The following is a 13,179-nucleotide window of genomic DNA, read 5'->3' as shown; positions in this document are numbered from 1 at the left end:
GGTTCAGAAAGTTATTTTTATTAAATAAAAAATATTCTATTTTGTCCAGTCTGCAGCTACTCACCAGCTGGTAAAATCTACTTACCACGAGAAAGTAGGTGAGCATATTTGTTGAGCTCATATCGTACGGAATGCTTATGAAAAAAGATTTTGGAGATTAACAAGAAATCTTAAAAATAGAAAAATAAGTACAAGATATGTAGATAAGCTTAGATGTTGCTGTAATGTTGTGCTTAATTCACAACACCAAAAGAACAAAACAAATTTATTTAACTGCTTTTTTATTTCCCCTTCTCCCAGCTGGTTTAAAACAGTTTGTCAGTGTGCAAACAATAACAATCAGTTATTAGTAGGAATAATATTTAAAGTATGGTCAGAAATAGTGTTATAGTGGATAGTTGCTATAGTGAATTTCCTTTTAGCATTGTGCTTACAAAACTTTGATTGGACTTGCTATAGTGAGAGATTACTGTACTTTGTTTGAAATGGACGTTAAGATTCATATCAGTGTAAGGCAGGATTGTATGCCATTTCTGCCATTAACAAGACAGCAGAGCCTTGTTTAACCAGACGTCACCGTGTTAAACAAGGCCACTACTGTTTTCATCAGGGAACCAGGGTGAACAGTAAAAAAGTCAGCAACTGGAACAAACTTAAACTCAACATCAGCATTTGAGATTGACATTTCAGAATAAGAAGCACCAATGGAAAAGAAATGTAATTAACAGAGGAATTGGATAAGTACTAGATTGACATAGTAGGTGAAAAACAGTTGAGATTTATTTATCTAAGCAACAAACACAAGATGTTATATTCAAGCAAGATAGAAGATGTTATTTTCAGATCAGTGAAAAGAAAGTAACTGCAGAACTAAGTGAGGATAATCTTGAATGGCAGACAATATCAAGTAGTGATGTGGAAAATGTCAGAATGGAGAACTGGACATTGAGACTTATTTGTGCCAATACCCCACTGAAAGTTCTACTAGAAAAGAAGTGGAGGAATTTTTTGAGCATTAAAAAGGCAGCTGACACAAAGAAAAGGGAGAAGTTTGTCTTTGTTGGAGATCTGAACAACAGAATAATAAATGAATATCAGACATAGAAATGTTTTGGGAAACTTTGGAGAAAAGGGCGAATCTCGCAATGGTAAGTATCTGCTGGATTTCTGTTCAGGATGTTGACTAGTCATTATTAACACCATGTTCCAACATAAAGATGTGCACAAATTCACATGGATATCACATTCAACAATAACAATCAATGAAACAAGAATATTTTCATTGATTGTTATTGTTGAATGTGATATCTTTGTGCTGGTTCAAGATATGAGTATATAGAAGATTTGAAATTGGAAGTCATCATTTAGTTTTGGGCAGGATAAAAGTGAATATCATATTGAAATGAAAAGTGCAAGGGAGTTTTTAAGGAATCAATTAGTCACTTTCAGAGGTGAACTTGTAGACTCAAATACATGAATATTATTCAGGCAAAAATGAAAGGTATGAAAACAAGAATGAAAGCTTTGAGATTCAGTGGCAGACTGAAGAAAACATTGCTTGATTCATCTAGGGAGTATGTGGTGATTGTGTCTATAAGGATAATCCTGAATCTACCAGTTTTGGTAGATTCAGGAAAATAGAGCATTCAAAAAAAAAAAAAAAAAGAGAAAGAAAGTGTATTAAAAGTTCCTTACAAATAAATCAGCTTGTTCTTCAAAAGAATACAGAGAAAAATGTAAGGGCAAAGCACTGTATAAAACTATCTAAAAAGTTTTTTGTACAAAAATAAATACACGAAAGGTGGTAAAATATTCTGGAGCTATTGAAAGAACTTTTTCTGGAGAATGGAATCAGGAATACATATCAATACTTGAGGTAGAAAGTCATCAGAAACCTAAAATATGGAAAGACAACAACTGAAAGTAGATATTATTTGAATATCTACTTAAAAAATTAGAAATGCTCAAATATGGAAGTATAAGTTGTACTGTTGCTGTACTGCATAATTCAGAAGACTTGCTTTCAGAGTTTGGATTTACAGTTGAAGCAACTAAGGCCATGATGCTAGTGTATTATGCCTGTAAGTTGCATGTTCTTCTGGCCAGTTTACCTTTTTGTGGAATAAAAAATCACTTTCCTGGAGAATAAGGCATTCTACCTCCATATTAGACTGGCTATCCCACTTACAGTTGAAAAACCCAAATAAAGATTCTTTGCATTCTAAAGCTCAGAGGGTCAAAATTCAGATAATTGAAATACAGCTCTCAAAGTATCCAGCTGTAAAAAAAAAAAAAAGGGGGGGGAATAGAAATGAGTGTTCCAGGTAACTTTTATCCAAGCATACCTGAGGTGCTTGGGAAAAGGCTAAGAAAAATTGTTGAAGAAAACATGAAGAACCAGCTGGGTTCAGGCCATAGGTTGTCAGGATCAGATTTTCACTTTAAATAAATAATTGAGAAATCATGGGAATATATAACAGGAATCTATATTTAAATTTTGAAAATCTGGAAAAAAACATATGACAAAGTGCCAAGAGAATAGCTGTTCAAAATGCTGCAGTTGTACAGTGTAAATGGACATTATATTGAGTAACATAGTCTATATGTGAGTTTATAAGTCAGCAGTTAGAATTGAAGGCGGTACAGTACGATAGTTCAATGTTAAATCAAGTGTGAGACAAGGATGTACATTATCTACATTGTTATTCATCTATATGGATCACATTATGAAAGAAAGTGGTATTAAACTTCATATCAGAATTGGTGATATTGATATCAGCTCTTTACTTTGCAGATGTTATATTTCTAAATAAATCCAGTAAAGGCATGCAGGGTTCCCTGACTTAATTGAATAACTGTTGTAATAAATATGTATGAAAATACCAAATTTATCTGTTTCTTTTTATCTGAAATGTTTTACTTGTTCTATAGGTTCTTCTCAGTGGAGAACCTACAGGAGTAAAACTTGATAAAAGAACGATATTGTTAGCATTCAGGAATGTGTTAATAGACTGATCTGAGGTATGGCCGTTTAAACAGAATGGGAGAGGGAAACTTAGCAAAGCAAGTGTTTTTAGCAGGATGGATAGAGAAAGATCCAGATGAAGACTAAAATATAAGATCTGACTGTATTGGAGTCTTGACAGATAGCAAATTAATTTGGATGAAAATTTTCGATTGGAAGTTAGTACTTCACGAAAAGGTTACATCATTGCTGTTATAATATTCTGTAACCCTCTCCCCACCCCATTAGGGTACCTGTCAGGAATTTGATGATAATGGTAAGTAAAGCTTTTTAGTCTTGTTTGTGAAGTCTTAAATTTTTAATTGGAGAAAGTTGAGTTGGCAACAAAAATGGTGAGAGTAGTTGCAGCTACTTTGCTAGCTTATTAAGTTGGAACACAAGTGCAGCTTACAATAAATCTGGACGAAGCATTAGCATGATGAATCTCTTTGAAACCATGTAGCCGTACTTTAATGAAAGCGTAAAAACATTCTTCTTCATGTTGTCACATAAACTAATGAGATTCTTGCTGTTTTTGTATGTAGTCTATGGTATAATTTTTCTGAATGCACCTACAGAAGAAGCCATTGTTTCCAGTGGAAATAGATCTGATTTGTTTCACTGGATACTTTTTTTAGGCACTGCCTTCATTCCTCTTATTTGTCACTACCACTTGTGGACTTGCACATGCAGAAACTTGAAGAAATAGCTTTATCGTGTGCTCTTTTGAAACTAGCCATATAGGCATTCCACTGATACTTTTACTATTTTTCAACAGAGCCTGGACGATCTGGATAACTTTCTGAATTTTCTTAATGGTTGCTATCTAAATAAAATGTACTATCAATAGAGGAACAACAAGCTTGCCTTTCTGTTTTTTTTTTTTTTTTTTTGGGCTGTAGTGTCATATCATTTGATGTTTATAGAAAGCCCATTCATACTGGTCGATAAACGACATCCTACCACTGATAATTCAGCGTTATTTTCCATGTTAAAAAAAAAAATAGATCTGTTTGCATCTTAATAAATGATGATAAGCAATTAACTTTAACCTTTACAACCAGATCATCCTAAAGAATTGTTTATAGATTGGTTGTGTATTGATCAGTGACTACATGCCATCAGATGTATAAGTTGTGGAATGATCATTTCATTTCTTTTAAATGCTTTGGTGTGAGTTGATGCTGCTACCTGATGTAGGCATCAATCTTCTTTAAACCAGCTTAGATACTTCAAAATTCTCTATGATCTCCAAAAGAAAAGGTTCTTTTCCAGAAATATTCTGGCATCTGTAAATTCTATTGTTCTGTGGCAAGACTTGCATACTGGGACAAATTATCAAAGTTTTGGAAGGTGAATGCTGTAGTGATTGTCCACTACAGCATTCACAGAGTGGTGAAGATGTTTGTTTGCATAGCAATCTGAACAGGAACTGCATGATGTTTGGAAGTAACTTATCCATTCTTGCAGTTCATCAGATCTTTTACTATGCCAACAATCACTTGCACATTATACAAAACAATGAGCTGCTTATTACCGATGTTGCTTTCGACAATAAAACATGTTGGTGCTATTTAAATCTAAATAAATATAATTCAAATGAAAGTATTCTTTGTATTTTATTGCTTGCTGCAATCTTGAAAATGCTGTAGAGACCAAATGTGTTACTCTTTTCAATCCCACTTTAGAATTCTGTACACTAGATTTTATAACCTTGTTTAGGGAGGATTCACATGCATACAATTCTAAAGAAATTTTTTTCCAGCATTTTTCCTGTCATTGGTAATTTTGATATTTATTTATAGTAAGTAAACCATTAAGCAATTTCTTTTAAATGTATAACAATGTTCAGGTTTTGTTTGAAGATAAAAAAAAAAAAAACACCATGAACTTAGTAGGAATTTCAGTTTAACTTGCTTATTTTTTTTAGTGCAGTTATAAGAGGCTTCTATGCAGCTATGGGTGTAGTAATAAAAGAAGATAGGGAAAATAAATGTAAAGATGCTAAAATTATTGTCAGCAATCATATTACAAGTCTTGATCATTTGGCTGTAGATATTGTTACACCCTGTAAATTGGTAAGTTTATTTTATACTCTATTGCTTTTCTTTTTATTCTTTTATTTGATATTAGATTTATCCATTTTCATAATACTTGGAATTTGGGTATCTTACTCTCCCTTCTCATTCCTCAAAAAAAAAAAGTGTGTGTGTGTGTCTTTGACTGTCTGACTTATAGCATTGCTTATTGAATGTTACTATTCAAACAAAATTGCATTGTGTAAAGAAAACAAGTAGTTATTGATCTTAAGTCAGTAACTATATAACAGTGTTTAGGAATACAAGATGATTTAGCAGTTACACTGAACAGTATTTTGTACTGCCCTGTGATAAATTTGACTGAACTTCAACATATGATTTTCTATATATAAAAGTAAAAAACAATTTCTACACAACATTCCTTTCGCATCATTATATTTATGAGTGTTTGTGGGATTAACTGTAAGGGTGGTGTATTTAATTTTCTGATTTTTAAAGGGTTAATATTTGTTTTCTTACACGCTACATTATGCTGCATGGTACCGATGTGCAAAAATTAAAAGCGATCTTAATGTGCATGATTACATTGGTTGCAGCATGTGCGAAATGTATGGCCTTTGCAAGAGATTTTCGGAAAGGAAAAGAAACTAGAGAATGTGTGTCAAAAGTGTCCCATTAGCGAATGCCGGAACTGTGAATAGAGTAAGAGGTGGATAGTGGTGAGTTGAAAGACAAAAAATACATGATAATGTGGCATAATTAGCGTTGTAAGCAACACTAATTATGCCTAATAAACTAATAAAGAAAGAGAGGTGTGAGATAGTGCAATTATGTGGAGTCAGTGGCGTTGCTAGAGTTTTTGCCGCCAGGGACGATCCCTGAGTTTGCCGCACTTCTCAATACACACCAAAAATACTACAAAAAGTCAAAACGACGTATAGGGTAAGGTTCAAAATGCCGCCCAGGGAGGACTGTCCCATCCCCCTTAGCTATGCCGCTGTGTGGAGTTCTTCACAGAACAAAACGGGTGGGTGTTGGACCTGGCAGCCGCCAGGGGCCCCAAGCTCCGAAACTTCAAAAACTGAGAAAACTATTACTACAACTTTGTCCAACCGAAGAAATTATATATGCAAACTATTGCAATGTTTTGAAATAAAAGTATTAAATCACATATTATGTGTGTTTTATTTTTTTTGTTATAAAAGGAAGCCCTAGTTTTCTCTGCAGTATGTACATATATAAACACTTTAGGGGTCCCAGCTTGCTTAATCCATCCCTCGAGCTGAGACAGAGCGCTGTGATTACAAATGAGTCTGTGCAGATTGTGCAGGAGGAATGCTGTACACTTTGTGGAGTGAGTTTGATGGAATGAAGGAAAGATTTATACAAAGTGGATGGCTTGCACTTAATTGGATTTGGTGACAAGAGTCTTGAGATAGTGTTCAGTGAAAGTTCAGAAGAACAAACTCAGAAACGAATATTTAGGGGTGGGATGTAGGTGAACGTGGGTCAAGACAACCCACAGTTCAGTAACTGGAAGCGTGATCACATGATGCTAAATGTAGCATATACCAGGTTCTTTACTTCAGTGGGCTGAGTAGCAAGGTGTAAGGAAGGATGAAGGGAGATATTGCAGTTTATGTATATTAATGCCAGAAGTAGTCCACGCGGTGAGCTTAGTGGCTATGTGCTTTGCAACCATATGCCTGGGGAAGGAGTGTCTTAGGTTCGATTCCCGTCGGTGACGTGAGGAGCTGAAGGATCTTCCTCAGCCATAGCCAAGTTAGCCAGTCTTGGGCGTGGACAGCAGGGTTTTTCCCCCAGTTTATTCTGGGGTTTTTCATCCCGCAAAGCAGGCAAACTGGCCTTGAGAACTCAACACTACAGGCCATAGGATACACCGGGGCATAAGGCTGACCACCTTATCCTGTAAACGGAGTGAGGTCCGATGATCAGTGGACCCTCGACACCGCAAGGTAAAAGAGGGTATAAGGAAGATGAGATTATCACATGAAAGTTGTAAATTTCTTAGTGTGACAACATAACATCACTTCGAATGTCTGCCTGCTTACAAGATTGTCGCTGGAGCTTTATAAATTCACTGTGTATACAATGAAGTTTTATAACATCATGTGCTGGCATAGATGAACATTGCTCGCCAAATGTTATGAAAGTCTACAATCTTTTGTCAGCTTTCTTCCATGTAACTTTCTTGGTCTGTGTGCCATCATCCTCATCTTCATTCTCCTCATCATCTTTCTCCTTTCCCAATACATGCATGTTCGATTATTTTGACGTCATCGAGAGAGAGAGAGACGGGAACAGAATTGTCTACATCCACCCAAGCCTGCACCTTCTCTTCATTAACACTAACCTTCTCCGAATATGTTACTAAATCCAAGATGTCTGACACGGGACATGTTTTAAAACCACAAAAAATCTTCGTCACATGATTCGTCATATTCAAACATGATCATTGGCCACAATTTATGCCAACAGCGACATAAAGTAATGTTCTTTACATTCTTCCAGGCAAGCGACAAAGTAAATATTGCGTCTTTCAATGTGAATTGATTGAAAATCTTGGATGCTACCTTCAAAGTTCACACATGGACACATAAAAAGGGAATGGTAGTTCATCTTTATATTCTCGATGACTCCTTGGTCCGTTGGTTGGATAAGGCTTGTTACGCTGGCAGCAGAAACATAACACAAATGTTTTCCACATTTAAGTCTTCAGCTGGGGGATGGGTGCGGTAGTTGTCCAACAAAAGAATCACTTTTCTGTCTGGTGGTAAACCCTTTTTCCTTAAATGCTTCTTCACACTGGGCATGAATACACTATGAAACCATTCTTTGAATATTTCACAATCCATCCATGCATTCTTTTGTGCCTAATAATGAATAGGCATATTTTTCACATTTTGAAAGCACTGCGAATTGCAGTACTTGCCTACCACTGACAATCTTTGTGTGTACATGCAGCATTTCTCATACCACCACAGTTACGCAGCCCTTGTTCTGCTTAAAGTCTTTCGGCAAGGCTTCTGTCGCACAAGCCAAAGTCGACGTGGGAAGACACTTTCATAACAATCCACTCTCATTGACATTATATATTTGTTCCGCAGTCATATTATTTTTGTTCACAATTTTCTGAAACTGCTCGATAAACTCATTCATGAACACTTCATCGACACTCCTCTGTTCACCAGACATATCTAACTTACGGATTCCATGCCTTTCTTTGAGTCGGTTAAGCCACCCAACAGAAAATCCACACTCGCCTTGCATCTTCATTTTCCCGTGCAATTCCTTCGCTTTTTCTTGCAGCATTGGTCCAGAAATGCAAGCTCCCTCTGATCTTTTCAGGGCAAAACACTAGTATAACAAACGATCTAATTCTTTACACCGGGATTGGTACAGTTTTCCAATTTTCTGCAGCTTTTGTAGATTCTGTTTGCATCATGTATCTCTGAAGTTGATCACCTTGTTTCTTTATATCATACAAAGTTGAACTTCCAACTTTATGTTCCTCCATTAATTTTGTTCTACTGTCACCTCTCTCCATTTTCTCCAGCAATTCAAGTTTTAACTTGAGAGTGAGAACATTTCTCTTATGTTTCACAGGAGTAGCCATAGAGACACCATGTGGGCTAGAAGCGTACATATACGAATGAATTTTATTGACGCGAGTTTTAGCTGCGCAATATACAAAACAGCCAATGTGATCTCTCTTAGCCAATGAGCCACTGGGAGTATTGTGTGAAGCATACGTTCAGGTATTGTGTGCCGCACGTGACTCAGCTGTACATGTGACAGTGTGTTGTCAGAATGCAAGCCCAGGCTTAAATTTCGGGTTTAAATTTAGACCTTCGAAAATGCAATTGTTTTGGTATTGCCAGTTAATTGGGTGCCGGTTACGGGAGATTTTACTGTACCACTTTTTGATAATCTGTCCAGCAACCATCCTCTTATCCACTTAACCAGTGTCACATCCATACCCATTTGTTTTAATTTGTATAACAGAGTTCCATTGTTAGTTCCATGTGTATTCTATCAAATGCTTTTGCAAAATCATTGTGTAGTCATTTCCTTTATCCAACTCAGCTGTTACTCTATTATAAAAAGTTAGTAAATTACTAAGGTATGATCACCCCTTCAAAGCCATGTTGACCCTCACACAGTATCATATTTTTATCTACCCATTCTTGAATTCTCTTTTTTACCAATTTTTGAAATTTGTCAGTAAGCCATCCTCTTTTCCATGCCGATATTTTATAATCCAATCCCACATTCCACAGTTTATGCAATAGTCTTTCATGCTGTATTCTGTCAGAAGCCTTAGCAAAATCGAAAAGTATCATAGTGTATCTATTCCCCTTGTCTAATTCAATGGGTAACATTATAGAATGTAAACGAGTTGCTCAAACATGACCTTTGTTTAGCAAATCCATGCTGTTAATTGTAATGTATAGTTTCGCTGTCAACCCATTTCTGTATGCAAGTCCTCACCAACATTTCCAAAATATTAGCACCACTCCAGAGATACTGATAGGTCGATAGTTGGATGCATTAGTCATTGCACCACCTTGTACAATGGGGTTACATACTTTCTTTTAGAGAAACTAAATTATTTACACGTAAACATAAGGTAAAGGTAATAATTTATTATAAAGGCCATATATTTCAGTCTGAAAATTAGAGACCTTCAGTTGCAAAAAACAGTTGATACAAGGTAGAATGCAAACAGTTGATTTTCAGAACTGATTTCCAGAATCCTTAAGAAATATGATTTAGTAGCTACTTTTCATCAACAAACTCCACTTATTTCCTCTCTTCAAAAGATAAATGCTCTCTGATGTGTCTCTCCCAGGTGTATACCAAGTTCCTTGTGACTACCATCTATACTACTTTGGACATACTGGACACTCAATAGAAAAAAAAAATTACAAGAACATCAGTCATATATTTTCCACCAGAAATCCGATAAATCTGGATTGGCTTGACAGACTACAATATTCTTTGTTCTGAAACACGCCTACTACATCTCTGTTGATACAAATTTGAATGTTTATTTAAGGTTGAAGTCTTGCTTCACCACCCAAACTTGAATCGGAATGACTGATAATTGTTATTAAAAATATGGAAGTCTGGTTAGAATAATGCATCATTATTTTTTAAAAATTGTTTTTGTTTTATGATTAACCTTTTCCTCAATTAGAACACAACGTTACTTGAAATATAACATCATGCAGCTCACTCGATTTCAAATAAATCCATTGTTTGCATTCTACCGTGTATCAACTGTTTTTTGCTACTGAAGATGGTCTGTACTTTTTAGACTGAAATGTATTCATGGGATTACCATACATTCTTTCCTGTCTTATGGAATCTTCCCTATGCTAAGTCTCAAATTATATAGCCACTTCAGCTGAACACACTCTTAGCATCCATGCTGGTATCTCATCAGTCCCTGAATAGCCATTTCAACTGAACACTCTTTTAGCATCCATGCTGATATCTCATCAGTCCCTGTTGCTTAATTCTTATTCAATTTGTGCAACAGCTCTAGTATCTCCTTATATACCTGAGTTTCTTCATCCAGTGAAGAGGTAGTAGTAAGCTCATTGTTGCATGCCCCCAGGTTGAGAGCTTTTAGCTTTGTGGTCACTCATTAGTTGAATGACCTCTTCTTCATCAGTCACTTGCATACCATCTGCATTCAGTAGTTATTCTTTTATATTCATTCCTTCTTTTACTTAAAACATGAATTCTTTTGGGTTGGCCTTAGCTTGCAGAGCCAGTTTATTTTCATACTCAAAGACTTTGGTTTCTGCACAACAGTTTTACTCTTCTGGTGTGTTCATCTTACAATTTTCATAACTGACGTCATCCTTATGCATGCATATTCCTTGCACATAATCTTTTTCTTACAAATTTCTTGCTTAATTAGATTACACATCCCTTTCACTCCTACCCTATTTATTCATCGAGCTCTAGGGACACACATTTTGATATTGCATCATTTAAGTATTTTTTTAAATGCTTCCCATCCAATGACTGATACCTTGGTGCAGAACCTGGCATACTCCTCAGGCAGTCATAATTTCTTGTTTGTAGTTCAGCATGTAACCTTTTCTGAATCGAAAAGGTTATATGCTGAACTATAATAACCTTAGCCACTTCTTGAGTGCTATATGATCATTGTCACTAATCAGAGGCAGAATAATTACATCTTTAACTAAAATCCCCTCCGACACTAATCACATATAACAATCTTTAACCTCAAGTTCCTTTTCTCACATATTGCTTGAGAAAGTTGCTCACAACAGCTCAGTAAATTAAGTTTCATTCTTATGAGATTTCACAGCTATCAAATGAATGTTTGGATAATTGAAGTCCCCTATCATGATTACTCATTTCCTACCCATTTTCTTTATTTGGTAATGCATTTTCTTTGTTATAGCAACTGATCCACAAGGTCTGTATCAACACCCCTACACTGATGTGAGACTCCTTCTCACATCACTTTGCTTCAAAGTCACTATCATATGAAAAACTTACTAGTATTGCAATCATAGGTGTCAACTCAGACTGGTTTCAAGTCATCTAAAATCATTAGCAGCACACCTCCACCTCTCCTATCCTGTCTATCCTTCCTAAAAATAATGTTCCCCTTACATTCAATACCAGTTAGCATGTCTGTCTCTGAGAGCCAGGTCTCACTAAAGTTTACAATCCAATGTCCCAACATATTGACTAAGCCAACTAACTCTACCCCTTTGTTTTTTATACTTCTAGCATTCAATTAAAGACATAAGTTACCTGCATGCTTTTTTTGTATACTCTTCTCTGTAGTCTGCCTGAAACAATTGGACAAGTTGTAGATCTCTCTCTCCTCTTATCTTGTACCTTACTTATACAGACGTTTTTATACAGTAAACTCTCGATTTAATGGACAAAATTTCCAGTCCATATGTCATATGTGAAAATTAACACCTTGTTAATTTTAAAATGCTTTTAACCAAGATTTACTTATAATTAAATTAACACGTTATTTTTTGTTATTAATTTCCTGTTATTTTTAACAAATTTTAGCGAATAGGCTGTTATATGTTGGAAAAACACTAGTAATTTAGCCAACATAAATGAGTCACTTCTCATAAAACATATTCGGCAAATGATTAGGACGTGATCACACCAATCGTACTGTAATTGGTTCTTTTTTCGCGTGGCATGACTTTCTGCGGCAGTTTTATTACACACATTTTCGTAATTTTAGGGAGTTAATTATAAAAAAGACAACAGAATTCAAAAGTTAAAAAAAAAACTTAATAGTTTTTTCAAAGCAGGATTACCTAAGCCAAGCACCCCAACATCGAACATTAACTTATCTAAAAGTGAGAAAATTGTGTGTAAAACAATATTTTTGTTATTACAGTACTAATATTGATAAAATTGCAATATAATGTTACAGATATTTTTATTTTAAAAAATTTAACGGACACCCCTTAGCCCCTATTAGTCCGTTAAATCGATGGCTTACTGTACATGTTTGAAAGTCCAAACTGGACAAACTCAAAATTGCTCTTTCCTGAATCATTTCCATGATAATGCCCATTCCCACTATTAGCACCGCTTATCATATTGCTGCTTTTATACACAGATTCTTGCCATTCCTCCTGTCATAATTTAGTTTCCCTGACTCTCCGTATTAGAGCTTATACCAGTTATTTTCTCAAGGCTTCTATAACCAACCAATTTAAGTATAGGCCATTCCATTTACATAGCCTACACATCGAATCATTCAATTAATTTGCCATTATCCAATTTGCAATCAGCCATCATCCTTCCTGATTTATGCTTACGTGTAGATCCCCTTCTTAATTCATTTCTATCATGTCTAGGTAATATACTTAAGATTTTCATTCTCACTTTTCCCAACAATTCTTTTATATCCTCTCTCACACACACTGAAATTATCACTAGTGAAGTCATTTGTTCCTACTAGAATTACAATCTCTTTAGCTTTTCTTTTGTTTTTCAAATACATATGCTATATTTTTAATTTTTGCTCTTGGAAAACTTGATAAGTTATAACCCACTCATCAATGGCATGTTTTATGGTAGCTTCCA

General features: G+C 35.4%; 1 protein-coding gene across 2 annotated transcripts in view; it reads left to right on the top strand.

Moving 5' to 3' along the window:
* LOC150092339 (lipid droplet-regulating VLDL assembly factor AUP1-like) overlaps window positions 1-13,179 on the top strand; it is a 168,862-nt gene that overhangs the window by 37,516 nt on the left and 118,167 nt on the right. Inside the window, exon 3 of one of the 2 annotated variants that reach the window (XM_090415036.1) lies at window positions 4,935-5,082. In XM_090415036.1, the coding sequence (XP_090271162.1) occupies window positions 4,935-5,082 (148 nt within the window). The remainder of the gene's footprint in view (window positions 1-4,934; window positions 5,083-13,179) is intronic. The other variant, XM_090415037.1, reaches the window with a different exon arrangement.

This window comes from Typopeltis vanoorti, chromosome 26, assembly GCF_054136105.1.
Source record: "Typopeltis vanoorti isolate ZY-2024b chromosome 26, IOZ_Tvanoo_1.0, whole genome shotgun sequence".
Classification (NCBI taxonomy): domain Eukaryota; kingdom Metazoa; phylum Arthropoda; class Arachnida; order Uropygi; family Thelyphonidae; genus Typopeltis; species Typopeltis vanoorti.
This window is presented reverse-complemented; position numbering and strand designations above follow the sequence as displayed.